The 18,799-nt window shown below is 40.4% G+C and overlaps 1 protein-coding gene across 1 annotated transcript in view; it reads left to right on the forward strand.

Annotated features, from left to right (window-relative positions):
- LOC132646072 (eyes absent homolog 3-like) overlaps nucleotides 1-18,799 on the forward strand; it is a 122,795-nt gene that overhangs the window by 33,988 nt on the left and 70,008 nt on the right. The window contains 4 exon segments of the mRNA XM_060374201.1: nucleotides 8,170-8,255; nucleotides 9,529-9,706; nucleotides 11,545-11,684; nucleotides 17,445-17,528. Coding sequence (XP_060230184.1) covers nucleotides 8,170-8,255; nucleotides 9,529-9,706; nucleotides 11,545-11,684; nucleotides 17,445-17,528 — 488 coding nt within the window.

Genomic DNA, 18,799 nt, shown 5'->3' on the forward strand with positions numbered 1-18,799 from the left:
ACTGTAAGTAGCCTAGGCTTTGAATGCGAGCTGCTTAATAGAAGCGACGCCTTCCTTTGCATGCCGATACCCAGAAAGCTTCTCTTGATTTTGTTCTAGTCTGTTCTCAGTGGCATTTTCACATGTAAGGTGGCAACTCCTTGCGTCCGAATTTAGCCGGCTTCTATGTGAATTGTCAGTGGAATGTGCGATGTGGATGGCTCTTCTCCTGGTGGCTTTGTGACACGCATCCCCATTTACTCCTTGGTGAGAGTATTTCTTTTGCTTAAAAAGATTACTATCAGGCTGAGGGTGTAGGTTGGTGGTAGAGTGCCTGCCTAGCATGTGTGAGGCACTGGGTTTCCTCTCCAGCTCTGAAGAAAAAAAGAAAAGTTATTTTATCCCTATTCAGAGTGAAACTTAAATTTGGAACAATTGTACTTTTCTGAGTTCTTCTTTGAAATTGAGAATTTTATAATCAGAATGAGCAGGCAGAAGGGCAGTGTGGTGTTAGCTGCCTGCACTCTCAGTCCCATTGGTCTAGAGTGGAAAGCTGTGTCCATGTACTTGGCTTCTCATCTGCCTCTATGATGTTTTTGTTGTTTATTTCTTTTACAGCTTTTTGCACTTTGTTCTTCATAAAATAAACTCTGGAGAGATGAGTACAAGCACCCAAAACCTCTGAAGATAGGAACTTTGCTGATGAAAAAGATTTAGTTTTAACTATTTTCAATTAATTGACTTGGGAATTGTTTGATTCTGTAGGACAGTGCTAGGCAACTTTGATGTTTGTTTTTTGAGATTAATTTTACTTGTGTATGAATATGCATGTGTGTGAGGGTAGCTATGTCTTGGCTTACGGAGGCCAGAAGACAACCTGAGGGACAAGCTGTGCGAGCTGCTCAGATGGAATGAACTGGGAACAGAACGCAGGTCCCCTGGGAAGTCAGTGGTGCTTTTATCCACCTAGCCGTCACTCCAGCCCCTACTTTGTTCTTAAGACTTAGGTTTCAGCTACCTTTACCTCCAGAAGCCAGAATCTTCTCTCATGTTTCATTTTCTCTTTGCCTTCTCCTCCCTGTTTTCTTCCTTCCTAAGAGGAACAACCCAAGAAGAACAAAGCTTGAGGAGTGACCCAGGTTCACCTTGAACCCATGGGCCTCATAGAAGAAGCTCCCAACCCAGCCCTTTGAGCCCGCCCGCCTGGGAGTGGCATACACCACCATTTCTAACTTTCATTTCATTTTCAGTGTTTTTCTAAGATAATAGGCCTTTGGGATCAGCTACAAGCAGTGAGATAACCAGGTCCCTCTTAGATACATCCCTATTTAGGAATCACATAGGGCATGAAGACAAGGGAGAGTAAGGGTTCTTTTCCCATTGGGGTGTAAAGTCTGAACTCTTCAGTAGTTGTGTCTTGAATTTAACACTTCTTTTCCCTTGCAAAATAAGTGGAATCATATCTTTGGAATAAGTTAGAAGACATTGCTTTAAGTGGGTCAGGAAAATGTCTGTTGAATTTCATTACCTGCTGTCTTTATGTCATGTCTTAAGTGTCATGACATAAAGACAGCAGGTAATGTCTTTTTCCTTGGAGTCTGTTAACCTGGTTTCCTTCGTCGTTGTTAGTAGTAACTGCTGGAGCCCAGTGAGTGCTCATTGTGCTCGCAGCTCTGTTCTAAGTCATGGCTGGGTGCTGTATCATCTGCACAACCCTGTGAGTAAGTACTATTGACCCCATTTTCCAGATGGGGAACCTGAGGCACAGAGAATCTAAATAACTTTAAATCAGGATGGAGTTAGTTAATCACACTAACTCCAGAGTGTGAGTGTAATGTTTATGTTTTCAGGGTTGAAGTCATGGCACCAGTGTCAACTTGCCCATATTTGAGGAATTTATTAACAAATATCTAACTTTGTTTTTCCTTTATTTATTGTTCATTAATACTGACACAAAGTATAAATTTTACGGCATCAAGTTGTTATTTATTTCTTTATAATATAAAAAAAAGTTTATGGGAGACATTTGACTAAAATGAAGTATAGGCATGATTAGTGGGGCTGAGCACGTGGCATCTTCATAGTAGGTCCCCCTGCTGTCTCTCTCCTCGGCACACACTGATGACTTTGGACTCCCATTTTGTTGATAATACCCAGTATCCTTTCGTTGGCCAGGAGTTTTCATTTCATTAGCAGACTTTTTAAAAAGATTTTTATTTATTTGTTTATTTATTTATTATAAGATTTATTTATTTACTTATATGACTTTTGCCTACACGCTTGTATGTGCATCACATGTACGCCTGGTGCCAGCAGAGATCATGTTATGTTATGTTATGTTATGTTCCCTAGAACTGGTGTTAGAAATGGTTGTGAGTCACTGTGTGGGTGCTGAGAATTGAACCCAGGTCTTCTGCAAGAACAGCTAGTGGTCTTAATGAAGTGCTGAGCCATCTCTCTGGCCCCTTTTTAAAACTTGTATAGCTGAATGTGCCAGAAGAGGGCATTGGATTCCTTGGATGCGGAGTTACAGGCAATTAGAAGCTGCCCAGCATATTTGCTGGAAACCTAAATAAGGTCCTCTGTGAGGGTGGTATGTGCTCTTATCTGCTGATTATGTCTCCAGCCCCTGCAGACTTTGTTTTTTAGTATACTTTTAGATTGACAGAACAATTGAGCAGAGTGTGCACAGTCCTCATATAATTTGTACTGCAAAGTTGGGCAGAAGAAAATATGTACAAGAGAATGCACAACTCAGCAACAGCATGGGCTTCCTCTGGAAGAAGTGTGCAGTCTCTAAAAGAAGAACCAGAGCCTGGGGTCAGTTGCAGCTAGGGTGAATGAAGAGAGAAGGGGACAAAAAGAATTCTCAAGATATAGATCAGTATCTCGAGGCTCACTGCACTGGGGGTTGATAGGGTGGGGAGGGCAAGGGCCTAGAAGTTACTGAGCTCTGGGAAACAAGTGAGTTTAGTTCTTAACCGTTTGCAAAAATGGGGCTTTGCAAAATAATGTGATCATGGCTAATATGTACACCCTACAATTTTCCATACAGTTAGCATCTTCTGAGTATGCTACATTTGGTATGACTGATGAGCTGATATCAGAAACTGTTATCTGTTAACAGCGTAACTTACTCAAATGGAAGACAAACCTTATATTTAATAGTCATGTCTCCCGAGATTCCTAGATTCCAGAGATTTATGCTCTCAGACTTTTCCGGTTTCTGTTGACTTGGGTGGCGTTGAGGATGGCCTTCTGTTAGAACGTATTTGATGTTTTATTCATGATTAGACTGGAGTTACAGGTTTCTCAGGGGTCACAGAGATAAGATGCCATCACATGTCAAATGTACATTCTATCCACCTGACTTAGGACAGTTAGTGTTAACCTTAATCATCTGGCTGAAAGAATGTTCATCAGGTATCTCCACTGCAAAATTACTTTCTAAATTTTTCCTGTCTGTGTGTGTGTGTGTGGTGTGTCTTTAAGACTGGGTCTTGCTGTATAGCCCTGGCTGATCGTGTCTTCTGACTTCCCCAGTGCTGGGATTAGAGGCGTGAGCCACCCCACCTGGCCTAGAAGTTATATCCATGCTTAATATTTCCCTTCCCCTCCTTGATAGCCATTCACTTTTCTCTCGTCACTTACTATTTACTGATCATTTGTGCCTGGACTCATATACATTTATTTTATAATGCAGAACAGCTTTATCTGTTATCTCATTTGGTCATAGAAAACATATTTAGTTGACTCTGATACCTTTTTACTCTTTTTTTCCTTTCTGGTTTTTCAAAACAGGGTTTCTCTGTAGCCATGACTGTCCTGAAATTCACTCTGTAGACCAGGCTGACCTCGAACTCCGAGATCTGCCACCTCTGCCTCCCAAGTGCTCGGATTAAGACATGTATCACTACTGCCTGGTTGACACCTTTTTATATTACCCACTACTGACCTGTTTTTGTTTTCGGTGTTTGATTTTTTTTTTTTTTTTTTTAGAATCTTTGTCATCTGACACGGAGATGCTCTAAGCACATCTTGTATATTATCTGCCTAAGTCCTGATGAGCCATTTCTCCAGAGAAGCTTAGTTTTTTTTTTTTTTTTTTTTTAGTACATTGATATAGTCTGAGCCCATGGAATAGTGCTTGCATATAGTAGACAGTGTTTGACAAATGAATGATCCACATAGGCATTCAGTTTTAAACAAATACGCAGTTCCTGCTGAGACCCAAAGGCTAAAACTTTTGGCTTAGATATTTTGGTTACATACTGAGAGTATGTAACTCTCTCAAGAGTATGTAATTGAGCCCAGCATTCTGAGAGGCAGAGGCAGGCAGATTGTTGTGAGTTTGAGGCCAGCCTAGTCTACAAAACAAGATCAGGACAGCCAAGGCTACACAGAGAAAACCTGTCTTGAAAAACCAAAAGAATAAAAGAGTGTATAACTGGACTGTCATCCTCTAATAGACAGAAAGATTCTGTCTCTCAAACCTAGTATGTACAGGTTGACTCTTACAAATAGTTATTAAGCCTCATCTTTTTTTTTTTTCTTTTTTTTCCAAGATGTTGTTTCTCTATATAGCCCTGGCTGTCTCACTGTGTAGACTGGGATGGCCTCGAACTGAGAGATCAACCTCCTAGGTGCTGGAATCAAAGAAGTATGCCACCATGCCCGGTTGAGCCTCATCTTTTATATATTGGGTGCTTTGCTAGGTTCTGGAGATAATAAGATAGCAGAATACGTCTTCTTGGTGCTCACAGTCTATATGATTAGTCTAGAAAACACAAAGAGTAAGTGAATAAGATTTCTGTAAGTGCTCTGAAGGAAGAAAAGGCACATTACCGTGATTGAGAAAACAGGGAAGGAGCTGTTGTGTTGCGTTCAGAAGGCAGAGGCAGGTGGATCTCTGTGAGTTCGAGGCCAGGACGGCCAGGACTACATGGGGAAACCCTTTCTTCAGAACCAAACAAACAAAAAATGCTATGGGTCTGAGAAAACAGAAAAGGACTCATTTTAAGAGAGAGGTCTGAGAGAGCTTGTATAAGGAAAACTGACATGTTGAGGAGTCATTGACCTGGCTGGGAGGACCAGGAGGGGCAGTTCTGGTAGGGAGTACCTTGAAGAATCTCTTGTTTTGAGTAACATACATGAAGCTATCGTGAGCTAACAAAGCAGAGTGACATGCTTAAATTTAGAAAAGTGGGTGAAAACCAAATCCTTTTTGAGGTAGGGTTTTTCTGTATAGTTTAGGTTGACATTGAATTTGCAAAATCCTACTGTGTCTACTTCCAGCATGCTGGGATGTATACTGAACTTCGGGGGTGAACTATTGTGCCTGGCCTTGAGTAAACTTTTCTATAATTGGGGGTGGGGTGGGGCACAGGAACAGCTTTCAGGAGTTGCTTCTCCTTCCATTGTGGGTTCCAGAGATCAAATTGAGGTTGCCAAATTTGTACATCTCACTGGCCTTGCTCAAGTTTTTATGTGTCATTAACCCTTAAGACAGTATCACTTAATTCTAACTATGATTTTCTTTTTTTCATCGAAGCTCTGATACACTGGTTATATTAAGCTGACCTAATAGAATATGATTCTTAAAGCCTTGTCTTTCAGTAACTTATCAACAACGTTGTCAAAACAGGAATGAGGACCACGTAAAAATCAGCCATTGGTAGAGATCTGACAGCCCTTCCGTACATAAAAATAGGGGATATTATTTAAATTTTATTTGGCTCTCTAAGTTTGTACTTGTTGTTTTGTATTTCACTGTCGTTTTTATCACATCTGCAGTTTAATATTCTTTATTGAGACCATCAAATACATGTGTGTATGATGATTAGGACTTTTTTATTCCTAACTTCTTATATAGGGTATAGCATATAGTGAGTGATTGTGCTATACACACAGAGCACATGTATACAGGGTTAAGCATACAGTGATTATCTGCATTTTTAGATAAATTAACTTGGGTTCAATGATAGTTATAGGAATCTGAAATATTCCAGTCATTTTTTAGACTGAAGATTATTATATTTCTTTTATAATTGTTTTTCGTTGGTTTGAGGGGCCTGGATCTCATGTAGCCCACACTGGCCTTTAATTCACTGTGAATGTGAGGCTGACCTTGAATTGATCCTCCCTCCTCCACCTCACTATACCATGCTTGGCTGAGGATTACCTTTCTAAAGCTGCTTACCAGAATATATGTTTCCCGTGTGGATAGTGGCCGGGTATGATTGAGTCCAGCCATCCCCAGGTGTTGGTAAATAAGAGCATGCTGGGCCGGAGGAGAAAAGAGAAGTCCGAGCCGCGCCCAGAGGACAGGGAAGTTGGTCTGGAGGTGACTGCTGAGAATGCTAGTAAGCTTTCTTCTCTATCGTTTAAAGTACTTTTATTCAGTCCAGTCTGTTTCAGACCTGCCAGGGGAAGATATTGCTTGCAGAATCTAGCAACTACCGGAAAGTCTTTCCCATAAAGTGATTAAAATTGCTGTGTACTAATTGTTTGACACTTCCTCTTAGGAAAGTGAATGGATTAAGTTATAGCAGAGAAGAAACTGACTATTGATGGGAAGCAAATACCTCCTATAAGTTATTAAATGCAGTTCATCTAGGAAAGGAAGCCCTGAAGAGTCCTGTCATGGCTGTGGGGCAGAGTACTGTAGGTTGTCAGGAGACCAGTGACTACTTCAGCCAGTGACTGAGGAAAGAGCACCAGGTGAGGAGGTGGGAGATCAGCTGATCTCACCCCCTGGAATTATCAACCCGACTGCACACACTGTCTGAACTCTCCTCTGATCCAAGCGCTTGAGCAGGCTCTGCTTGGGGCAGGAGCAGTGACTGTCCTTGTCTAGAGGGGCTTTCAGCACACACAGTTCCCTGCAGAAGGTCAGGGGCTTGGTCTGGTCCAGCCTCAGTTCTTCCTACTTCGTTTTCTCATGTTCTGTTCTTATGGAGGTTTCCTGCTGGCTTTCTCCTGGGGACTGCGTTGCTGGTCAGAGAGGTCGGTTCTCCTGGCGGTGAACACTTTGTGTGCGGATGACTGCAGTAGGAACCATGTCTCTGTGCTTATGACACAGACAGAGCAGAGTTCAGAACTGGTGCCCGGTAACACTGACCACCTGGGCAAAGCCCTGTGCTATCTGCTTGTCACTGAAGTGTGGGCTCAGAACCTGATGGATTCTATTACAAAAAGATGTAAAACTTAAAGACATACCAAATAACTTACTGATAGAGTGCACTTTTACCTGAGCTGATGAGACTTAATATCTTCAGAGTCTTTGCAGATTTATTGGATTTAACTTTTTTTGTTGTTGTGTTTGTGTGTGCCCGTGTGTGTGCGTGAATGCCCTGATGCATATGTGAAGGTCAGAGGGTCACTTGTAGAATCAGAGCTCTCCTCCCATGTGGGTCCTAGGAATCTAACTCAGGTCATGAGGCTTAGCAGCAAGCACCTTTACCTGCTAAACCATCTCTCCAGTCCTCGCGGTGCTGTTTGATCTACATTAATAAGCCATTATTTGAATATAGCAGTTAGAATTTGGAGAACTAGCTATATTTCTCAAAATAAATATGTCCCTCGGGAAAGACCTAATTTGGGATGACTGGCCATAAACAGTGCCACAACTTAGGATTCCCAGAGCTTTACTGACTGTCAGGTCACTTGCAGGGGGATCATTCTTCAGCTTTTAGAAAAGATTGTGATGATTTGGCTGAGTTCTGACTTTACTGGTGTGTCGGTATGAGCTGTGAATTGTGTATGCATTCTTCTAGGACTTTCCTATTAAGAGCTGAGGACTCAGGTTGAAGCAGATATTCCATTGTTTTGTTTGTAATCAAGGTATGGCATGCAAAAGCAAAACAAGTGATTGCTTCTTTTTTATTGTTCCTGAATCGTGTTTTATGTCTGTGCACCATATGTATGCCTGGTGCCGCAGAGACAGAAGGAGGACCAGGAGTTACATGATTGCGAGCCATCATATGAGTGCTAGAGCTTGAACCCAGGTTTTCTGGAAGAGCAGCCAGTACTCGTAACCACTGAACTGTCTCTCCAGCTTCCAGCATTTGCTTCTTTAGCCAGTGTTCTTTGTCTCCTTGTACATATGTTCGATTAAAACAAGTTGTTTCCCATATCTTTAAGGCGTTTACATGGGATCGTTAATATTTCCTACTCTTCTCAATACTGTAGCTTCAAGCACAAATGCCAGCCTGATATCCACTTCATCCGCAATTGCCAATATTCCGGCAGCAGCTGTGGCCAGCATCTCAAATCAGGTACTGTGTCCCATTTGTTCATCCTCCTTTGTAAGATTCATCTGACTTTCACTTTCTCTCTTCTTTCCACGGTTAACTTGCCCATCTAAGGAACAACCAGCAATAGTGGAGACTGTTGAGTCTTGTTGCCAGATGCCCTCAGAACTTTCTGGCCGCTATCACGTTTCTCTTGCTCCTTACTAATCTTCCCAGGAATATGGTTCTATCTGCAGCATTACCTACTGGGTTTACTCTACCTAAGCCTCACCCAACCTCCACTAGAATGTGCACTCCAAGAGCAGTGATTCATTTCTCTGTTTGTGTTCACTTTTCTATTCCCAGAACCTATACAAATTACTGGCACTCACTTAAAAGGCACTCAAACTAATGTGGAATAAGTAAATACCTCCACCCATCCCCTTATTCCTTGATTATAGTTTGGTTGGTTGGTTGGTTTTGGTATTTTGCTCTTCAAGGGTTTCCCCATGTAGCCCTGGCTGCCCTGGAACTCACTGTGTAGACCAGGCTGGCCGTGAACTCAGATCCACCCGCCTCTCCACCACCATGCCTGGCTGTGATTTGGTTTTGATCAGAGTTACGTGTGTGCTTAATTGATCACTGTAACATCTTCAGTGTTGTGTTGTAGAGTTTGTTTTGTTTTTAACATGCTCAGACTTTCTCTGCAGCAACTGCCATGACCACTTCTGTCTCCGCAGACTGTGGGTTTTTTGGCTACAATTAACCTACTCATTGACTTTCTGGGTCTGACTGTCCCTCTGTTGTGGCTTTTGTTCTTTCTTACATCCACAAGTACCTTGGGGTTGAGGGGGCTGTTTAGTTTTGATTGGGTAAATTGATTTTTGGGGGCAGGGCCTCACTCTGTACCCCTGGCTGCCCTGCGATGTGCCATAGTCCAGGCTGGCCTCAAACTTTCATTCATCCTCCTGCCTGTCCCCTGAGTTGCGTCCATGTGCCAGCAGAGGCCCCGTGTTTCTAGTGCCTTCCCATCTGTGTGGCATGCGGCCCTGTAGGGGCTCTCTCCTCTCACAGCTCTTGTTTTTGATCTGCTAAGGACAGGGTCTTTAGTTTTTCACGTTATGGCTTACTCCTGAAGAGCGTTTAATCAAACATACATTGTTCACTTAGATGATTCATCTATACTCATGTTTCTGCGTTTTGAAAATTATTGATTTCTTGGGACTGCTAGGTAGGTCAAAAAATAAGAAGACAATATTTTAGGAAAATCATTATGACTAATAGGTAATAGTCTTGTTTTCTTTCCTTTGGCCCACAGGATTATCCTACCTATACTATTCTTGGACAGAATCAGTAGCAGGCCTGCTACCCTAGCTCCAGCTTTGGAGTTGCAGGCCAAACTAACAGTGATGCTGAGAATACCACATTAGCGGCTACCACGCACCAGACAGAGAAGCCTAGTGCTGTAGTACCAGCCCCACAGCGGCTTCCCTCTGGTGAGTACTGGAGCAACAGGTGTTTCCGTGCGATGCTGAGATGATTTTGTTCTGGGAGAAGCTAGTTTACCATGCTCTTGGCTTCCCTTTCCAGTGTAAACTGCACAAACAGACTGTGGGGAGAAACTGCTTGGTAGAATGTGCGTAGATGCGGGGACCGGAAGAGTGCCAACAGTGGGAAGTGTGCACACTCCGCCCTCCTCGTGAGTGCACTGCACTCAGCGGGGCTCTTCAGACGAAGGGCCAGCCTGAAGGTTGCCAGCTTCCAGGTTCAACCCAGGCCTGTCTTAAACTCCCGCTAGGAACGTGGAGCAGGCACTCTTTCTGTCTTAAACGTCCCTAATGTTCTAAGAACAACTACAGTTTTTCCCCAGCAGCCCTAACATTTGACTCTCAAGCCGCAGACTGCCTGTGAGTGGCACTGGGAGGCATGGCCCTGCCTGCAGTGCCACCAGCAGCCCAAGGAGTCCACTTTCACTAAGGACTTCTTACTTGTAGAAAGCCTAGTCCTTGATTACACCACAGAATTTCAGGATGAGGCAGAGTGAAGCAAAGTTAGTGGGTTATTTAAGATCGGTGAGAGCACCTGCTTCACAGGAGTAAGTGTGGGAGCTAGAGCGCGTGGGAAAGGTTACACAGCCCTCTGCCACGGCGGTTTCTCGGGGAACTGCACTTAGGTGGCTTTACAATGGCTGCAGATATGATTATGTGTCTAAGTTACATTGCTCAAAACAGTGTGATTTACAACAAAGTTTAAAGAATAAACTGCTTAAATTTAAGTATTAAATACAGTTTAAATAGTAAGTAAAAAGGCTGGATGACATGGTGAATACCCTTGACACTTGGGAAGCTGAGGGAGGTGGATACCTGTGAGTTCTAAGCCAGTCTGGGCTATATTTCAAAAAAAAAAAAAAAAAAAAAAGTTTAGAGATTAGTTCTTCCATTTTAGACTAGAGAGATGGCTCCACGGTTAAGAGCTCTGGCTGCTCTTCTAGAGGACCTGGGTTCAAGTCCACATGGAAATTAACAATTGTCTGGATCTAGTAGTTCCAGGGATCTGATGTCCTCTTCAAACCTCCTGGAACACTGCATGCATGTGGTACACAGACATGCATGTAAGCAAACACTTATGCATGTAAAATAACAAAAATAACAGTTTAAAAAACTGTAAAGCTTTTTTTTAAAGCTTTATCCTCTGAATTTTTTTAAAGATTTATTTATATCTGTGTATTTTGTGTACATGTATGTATGTATGTATGTATACCACTGCTTGTCTGCTGCCCTCCAAGGTCAGAAGAGGGCGTTGGGACCTCTAGAACTGGAGTTACAGGTGGCTTTGAATCAACTAAACCAAAGTCTCTTCAAAAGCAGCAAGTGCTCTTATCCACTGGGCTACCTCTCAGTCAGGAACATTTTCTTCATAAATGAAATTGTGAGGTGGTTTTCATGAGGTGTGAGAGAGGTGGTCCTGGTGTAATTCAAATGGTGGTCACAAACATTCTGACTATAAGAAGGCATAATTTGTTGTTCAGTCTGTCCTTTCAGGGTGTCTTTAGGAAGGGAGACACTCTCTGTCAGCAAGTATTGTCTCTCAGGCAGAGTTGTCTCTAGAGGTAGATTTCATCTCTGTGGGCAGATACTATCTCTGTAGGCAGATATTGTCTCTGTAGACAGTTCTGGTTACTTCAGGCTCCTGGCCATTCTGGTATAAGGGGCTTCTTTCTTTTCCCAGTTTCCTTTATTTTTCAAATAAGGACCCTGTCTTTTTACTATTCCTCCTGTCAGCCCCACTCTCTGCTGCAGTTCTTACAGCCTGTGTATCTTACTTCTCCTTTCAGCAGACTCGTCTACAAGCCCGTCTTTGTCCCAGAATACACCAAATAAAGATGCTGATGATCAGTCCCGGAAAAACATGACTGTCAAGAACCGAGGCAAGAGGAAAGCCGATGCCGGTTCTTCCCAGGACAGTGAATTAGAAGTATGTGAAGAAACTCACTTGACTTAACCTATTCTGTTTTCCTCACTTCTGTCAGGCATATGTCTGGAATTTGCAAAAATAATGTTGTGTGTTGTGTCTGCTTGAATTCTCAGGGCCAAGAGAAAAAAAAAATGTAGGTAAAAGAAAATCCATTCATACCCATGACTTAGCGTGCGTGTGTGTGTGTGTGTGTGTGTGTGTGTGTGTGTGTGTGTGTATTAACCTATATATAAACCCTTCCAGTTGTTTTCCCCTTTTCTGATTCAGGATAACTTTAACAGAAAGAACAAATTGTTTTCTACATTCAGAGGAAAAAAAAATTACACTGCATTTTAGGAGAAAGCCAGAGGAGCTATGAATGATGTCATACTGTTTCCATTAAGAAACTGAAAGTGGGATCTGGTGACTGCTTACTGAGCATGCCAGCAAACCATGCTGTGCTTTGAACACCAGGGAAATTTACTGTGGACATAGATTTTGGTTATGGTTGGAAAGAATAAAAAAAACATACAGAATTCTAAGGTCAGAATTACTGCATTACTTTTATTTTGTAGTTTTCATTTTTCTTTGATGTTATTCAGTAAAGCAAAGAAATATATTTATATGCTCTTAGACACAGGTAAATTGAAGCTGCACAGAGAGTCTGTCTTCCTCTTCTCTTCTGGGGAGCAAATACAACAAGAAATAAGGAAACTAAAGTTCTAGTGTCAGTCTTAGGAAGATTAACAACTCTTTACTTTTAACAATTGTGCCACAGTGTGTATTACCTAAACTTTTAGCATTTTTTGCTGGACATAGTACATACCTGTAATCCCATGACTTCAGAAGGCAGGAAGAGCAGGAGTTGAAGGTCATCTTTGGATACATGAGTTACCTGAGACTCCACCTGAAACACTTTTTTAAAGACTTTACTGTAGTTTTTTTTTTTTTTTAAGATTTGAAAATTTTTATGAGTATGGATGATTTTTAAAAATATGTGTAGGTAGTTTGCCTGCATGTATGTCTATATATCACATGCATGCCTCATGCCCGCAGAGACTAGAAGAGAGTGTCTGATTCCCTGTGACTAGAGTTACAGACTCTCGTGAGCTATACATGGGTGCTGGGAGTCAAACCTCTAGATGAGCAGCCAGTGCTCGAGCTGCTAAGCCAGTCTCTAGCCATAACCTCACCATATAGATATATAATATATAAAAACATTATATATTATATAGATCTGAGTGTGCATACAGACATACATAGCTGAGTGCTCTGTCCTCTCACACACACCAGAAGGGGGCATCAGATCCCATTACAGGTTGTGAGCTAGTGGGTGCTGGGAATTGAACTCAGATCCTCTGGAAGAGCAGTGAGTGCTCTTAACCACTGAGCCGTCTCTCCAGGCCCCCAATTTTACCATTTAAGAGCATAATTCAGTGTTATTAAATACAGTAGCTACACTTGTGGGTTTTTTGTTTATTTTGTTTGTTGTGAGACAGTCTCAGCCTTGCCTTGAACTCCTGGGCAATCCTGCCTCATACTCCTAAGTCCTCAGATGACAGCCATGTATTCAGAACCTTTTCTTGATCCTAAACATACTCTGTACCTATTAAACAGTAACTCTTGATACTCTTTTATAGCCCATGGCAACTACTCTTCTGCTTTCTGCTACTGTGGATTTGCCTGGTGTAGCTATAGCTGAATGTGAACATACAGTATTTGTACTCTTTAAGATTCATTTATTTTATGTATATGAGAGCTCTATCTTCATGTATACCTGTGGGCCAGAAGGGGATATCAGATCACATTATAAATGGTTGGTTGTGAGCCATCATGTGGTTGCCAGGAATTGAACCCAGGAAGAACAGGGAGTGCTCTTAACTGCTGAGCCATCTCATCTCTCCAGCCACTATCTGTACTCTTTTGTCAAGCTCATTTCACTAAGTGTAATGCTCTTGAGATTTATCTGCATTGTAGCATGGATCATAATTTCACGTATTTTAATGGCTGGATGATACTCCACACTGTATGTGTATGCATACTGCATCTGACTTATCTTGTGTCTGTTGAAGGACACTTTCACTTCTAGGCCATTGTGAATAATGAGGCTTTGAACACTTTGTGTTATACTTCTCCAGTTCTTTATACAGAGAGTGGAATTGCTGGATCTTATTTTGTGTTCAGCTTTTTGAGGAGCCACCAGACTTCCACACTTTTACATCGCCATTATTGACCACATTCTCATCAATGCTTATTTCTCTCCTCCCCTTTTTAAATTGTATTTTAGGTGTGGTCGTGAGACAAAGCCTCTCTACATAGCTCTGGCTACTGGAACTTAACGTACAAAGATATGTCTGGCCCCTCCCCTTTTAAAATAAAAGCTACCCTGTTGGGTATAAAGTGATATCTCACTGTAGTTCTTACTTGCATTTTCCTAATGACTAATCAAATTGGCTGTCTTTCTGTGACTTTGAATTGTAAATTAAATGGCATAACTCCTCCAACTTTGTCCTCTCTCGAGGTGGTTTTGGTTATTTAAAGATCTCTTCAGATTCCCTATGAATTTTTGAACAGGGTATTTTTTTCCTGTTTTTTAACTTGTTTATTTTAAATTTAGTTTTATAAGAACACTGTTTGAACTCAAGTTTAACTTTCTGTTTTGTTTTTTGGTTTTTTTTTTTTTTTTTTTTTTTTTGAGATAGGGTTTCTCTGTATAGCCCTGGCTGTCCTGGACTCACTTTGTAAACCAGGCTGGCCTTGAACTCAGAGATCTGCCTGCCTCTGCCTCACAGACTTCTGGATTACAGGCATGCACCACTGCACCCGGCTTGGTTTTCCTCTCTTGTTATGTTGCAGTGATTAATTTTATGTATTTAGAGAACTGTCCTTACATTCCAAGAAGTGATCCCACTCAATCACAATATATAGTTGTTTTTATATGTTGGGGAAGATCACTTGTTACTATTTGGTTGAGATCTGTACACTGTTTTTCATGAGGGCTGTCATTTTCCACACTGCTCTAGTCTTGTCTAGTCTTAGAGTGATGCTGGCTTCACTGCATGAAATAGAAAGTGTTCCTTCCTTCTCAGTGTGTTTTTGGAAAACTTTAGGAAATGATGTTGATTCTTTTTTTTTTTTGGACAAAAAAATATATATTTATTAAATAAAAATATTGAAATTATCCCATGTATCCTATGTGATCATAATACAATAAAACCTAAAGTTGACAGCAAACAATCTCTAGTAAATACACAAACTTATGGGAATTAAACAACTCATCACTGAATTAATGAATAAGTCAAAGAATCAATGAAGGGAGAAATAAAAGTCTTCCTAGAACTAAAACAAAAATGAAAACAACACAGCAAAATCTCTGGGACACACTGAGAGTAGTTCTATGGGGGGATTTACAGCTTTAAATGCCTACATAAAAAATACAAATAAACAACTTAATGATGTAACTCAAATTTTTTATTTATTTTTTTATTAATGGTTGAAATTTATTTATTTATTTTATTTTTTATTTTAATTTTTTTTATCAGTTACATTTTATTAACTCTGTATCCCAGCCGTGTCCCGATCACTCATTCCCTCCCAGTCCCTCCCTCCCTCCCTCATCTCCACCGTGCCCCTTTCCAAGTCCACTGATAGGGGGGACCTCCTCCCCATTCATCTGATCCTGTTTTGATTCAATGCAATTTCCATCAAAATACCAACTCAATTCTTTACAGACCTTGAAAAAAAGATTCTCAGCTTCATATGGAGAAACAAAAAACCCAGAATCTCCAAAACGATCCTGTACGACAACAGATCATCTGGAGGTATCTCCATTCCTGATCTCAAGCTGTACTACAGGGCAACAGTAATAAAAACTGCATGGAATACCTTAGAAACAGAAAGGAGGATCAATGGAACCGCATAGAAGACCCAGAAATAAATCCACACACCTATGAATACTCAATATTCGACAAAGAAGCCAATTCCATTCAATGGAAAAAAGACAGCATCTTCAACAAATGGTGCTGGACCAACTGGATGTCTACATGCAGAAAAATGAAAATAGATCCATATTTATCACCCTGCACAAAACTAAAGTCAAAGTGGATCAAGGACCTCAACATAAAACCAGATACCCTAAATCAATTGGAAAAAAAAGTGGGGAACAGCCTAGAACTCATTGGCACAGGAGACAACTTCCTGAACAGAACACCAACAGCACAGGCTCTAAGAGCAACAATCAATAAATGGGACCTCATGAAACTGAAAAGTTTCTGTAAAGCAAAGGATACCGTCATCAAAACAAAACGACTGCCTACAGATTGGGAAAGAATCTTCACTAACCCTTTATCTGACAGAGGACTAATATCCAGTATATACAAAGAACTAAAGAAGCTGAAAAGCAGCAAACCAAGTAATCCACTTAAAAAATGGGGAACAGAGCTAAACAGAGAATTCTCGACAGAGGAATATCGAATGGCAGAAAAACACTTAAAGAAATGCTCATCCTCATTAGCCATCAGGGAAATGCAAATCAAAACGATCCTGAGATATCACCTTACACCCATCAGAATGGCCAAGATGATGTTGATTCTTACTTTACTTAAATGTCCGCTGTAATTCACCAGTGAGACCACTGGATCTCAGGCTTTTCCTTTAGTGTCATTTTAAATGGCTGGCTCCAAGCTCCTTACTAGTGGCAGGTTTTTTTCTTTTTCTTGAGTCAATTTAGGTTGTGTTGTGTGTTTCTTGGGAAGTAGACTATTTCACCTGGTTATCCAGTTTTTTTGGCATGCAACTGTTGATGATTCATAGGGTCCACTGATGTCTAGGAAGTCCATACTGTTGTCCCCACTTGCATTTATGGTTTTAGTAATTTGAATCTCTGACTTTCCTTCATCTGTCTTGGTAAATGTCAGGTCTGCTGATATTTTCAGAGAACCCACTGTTGCTTTCACTGTCTTTATTCTGTTCTGTCTCTTAGGTTCTTTCTCTTTTATCCTTGATTGGTTTCTTCCTTTCCCCAGCGTTAGCTTTAGTTTGCCTTTCATGTCGAATGGTCCTTGGATATATAGTATGGCTATGATTTGAGATTTTTTTTTTTCTTCTTCTTGGACTAGGGATTGAACCCAGAGCCATAAGCCTGTAATGATCTGCCCTGAGGCTTGCTGCTTCCTTTGCCTTCTTCTCTTGTTATAGGCTCTTGTTGTGTAGCCTAGGGTAGCAATTAACAGTTCCTGTCTGTTTCCCCAGTTTGGGGAGTGCAGGCATACACCCATGCCATCTGCTTGCTTGCTCTCTTTTTCTTTTCTCTTTTTTTCTCTTGTCTTGCTGGATAGCCCAGGCTGGCCTGAAGTTCTCTCTGTAAACTTAGATGGCTTCAAACTCGCAGAGATTCTCCTGCCTCTGTTTCTCAACTGGTGGAATTAAAGTCATGCTTCTCATGCCACCTGCTTCTTTCCTTTAATGTGTATTTATGGTTAAAATTCCCTTTCACCATTGCTCTCACTGTCTCATAAGTTTTTTTTTTTTTTTTTGTCTCATAAGTTTTAATATGTTGTTGTTTTTTGTTTTGTTTTGTTTTGTTTGTTATTTCATTCATCCCAATGGGTTTTCTAATTTTATTTATGATTTCTTTTGTGGACCATTGATTGTCTAAAATTATGTTATTATACTCTCACATATTTGTGGATTTTTCAGTTTTCCTTTTTTTTTTTTTTCTTTTTGGTTTATTTCCCTGTGACTGACAGATAAGATAACTCATTTTTTGTCTTCTCCCCTCAGCGGGTATTTCTCTGGGACTTGAATGAAACCATCATCATATTTCATTCCCTTCTTACTGGATCCTGTGCTCAGAAGTATGGAAAGGTAATTTGAGTCTTCTGTTATAACGTCCTTCCTTTGACAGAGATGAGCAGCTGATGTAATTCTCCCAACTGCTGAGGTAGAAAATCCATTTTCTCTGCTGCTTGTCTTGCCCTATTGAGTGTGTGTGTGTGTGTATGTATATATATATGTGTGAGTGTACACATACGATATATATATATATACACACACACATACGTATACACATACTATATATATACACACACACACACATACGTGTACACATACTATATATATACACACACATACGTGTACACATACTATATATACACACACACATACGTGTACACATACTATATATATACACACACACGTGTACACATACTATATATATACACACACACATACGTGTACACATACTATATATATACACACACATTCGTGTACACATACTATATATATACACACACATACGTGTACACATACTATATATATATACACACACACACGTGTACACATACTATATATATATACACACACACATACGTGTACACATACTATATATACACACACACATACGTGTACACATACTATATATACACACACACACATACGTGTACACATACTATATATATATATACACACACACATACGTGTACACATACTATATATACACACACATACGTGTACACATACTATATATATACACACACACACATACGTGTACACATACTATATATATACACACACTCATACGTGTACACATACTATATATATACACACACATACGTGTACACATACTATATATATACACACACACATACGTGTACACATACTATATATATACACACACATACGTGTACACATACTATATATATACACACACATACGTGTACACATACTATATATATACACACACACATACGTGTACACATACTATATATATACACACACATTCGTGTACACATACTATATATATACACACACACATACGTGTACACATACTATATATATACACACACACACACATACGTGTACACATACTATATATATACACACACACATACGTGTACACATACTATATATATACACACACACACACATACGTGTACACATACTATATATATACACACACTCATACGTGTACACATACTATATATATACACACACACATACGTGTACACATACTATATATATACACACACACATACGTGTACACATACTATATATATATACACACACACATTCGTGTACACATACTATATATATACACACACACACATTCGTGTACACATACTATATATATACACACA

This window comes from Meriones unguiculatus, chromosome 21, assembly GCF_030254825.1.
Source record: "Meriones unguiculatus strain TT.TT164.6M chromosome 21, Bangor_MerUng_6.1, whole genome shotgun sequence".
NCBI classification, from domain to species: Eukaryota; Metazoa; Chordata; class Mammalia; order Rodentia; family Muridae; genus Meriones; species Meriones unguiculatus.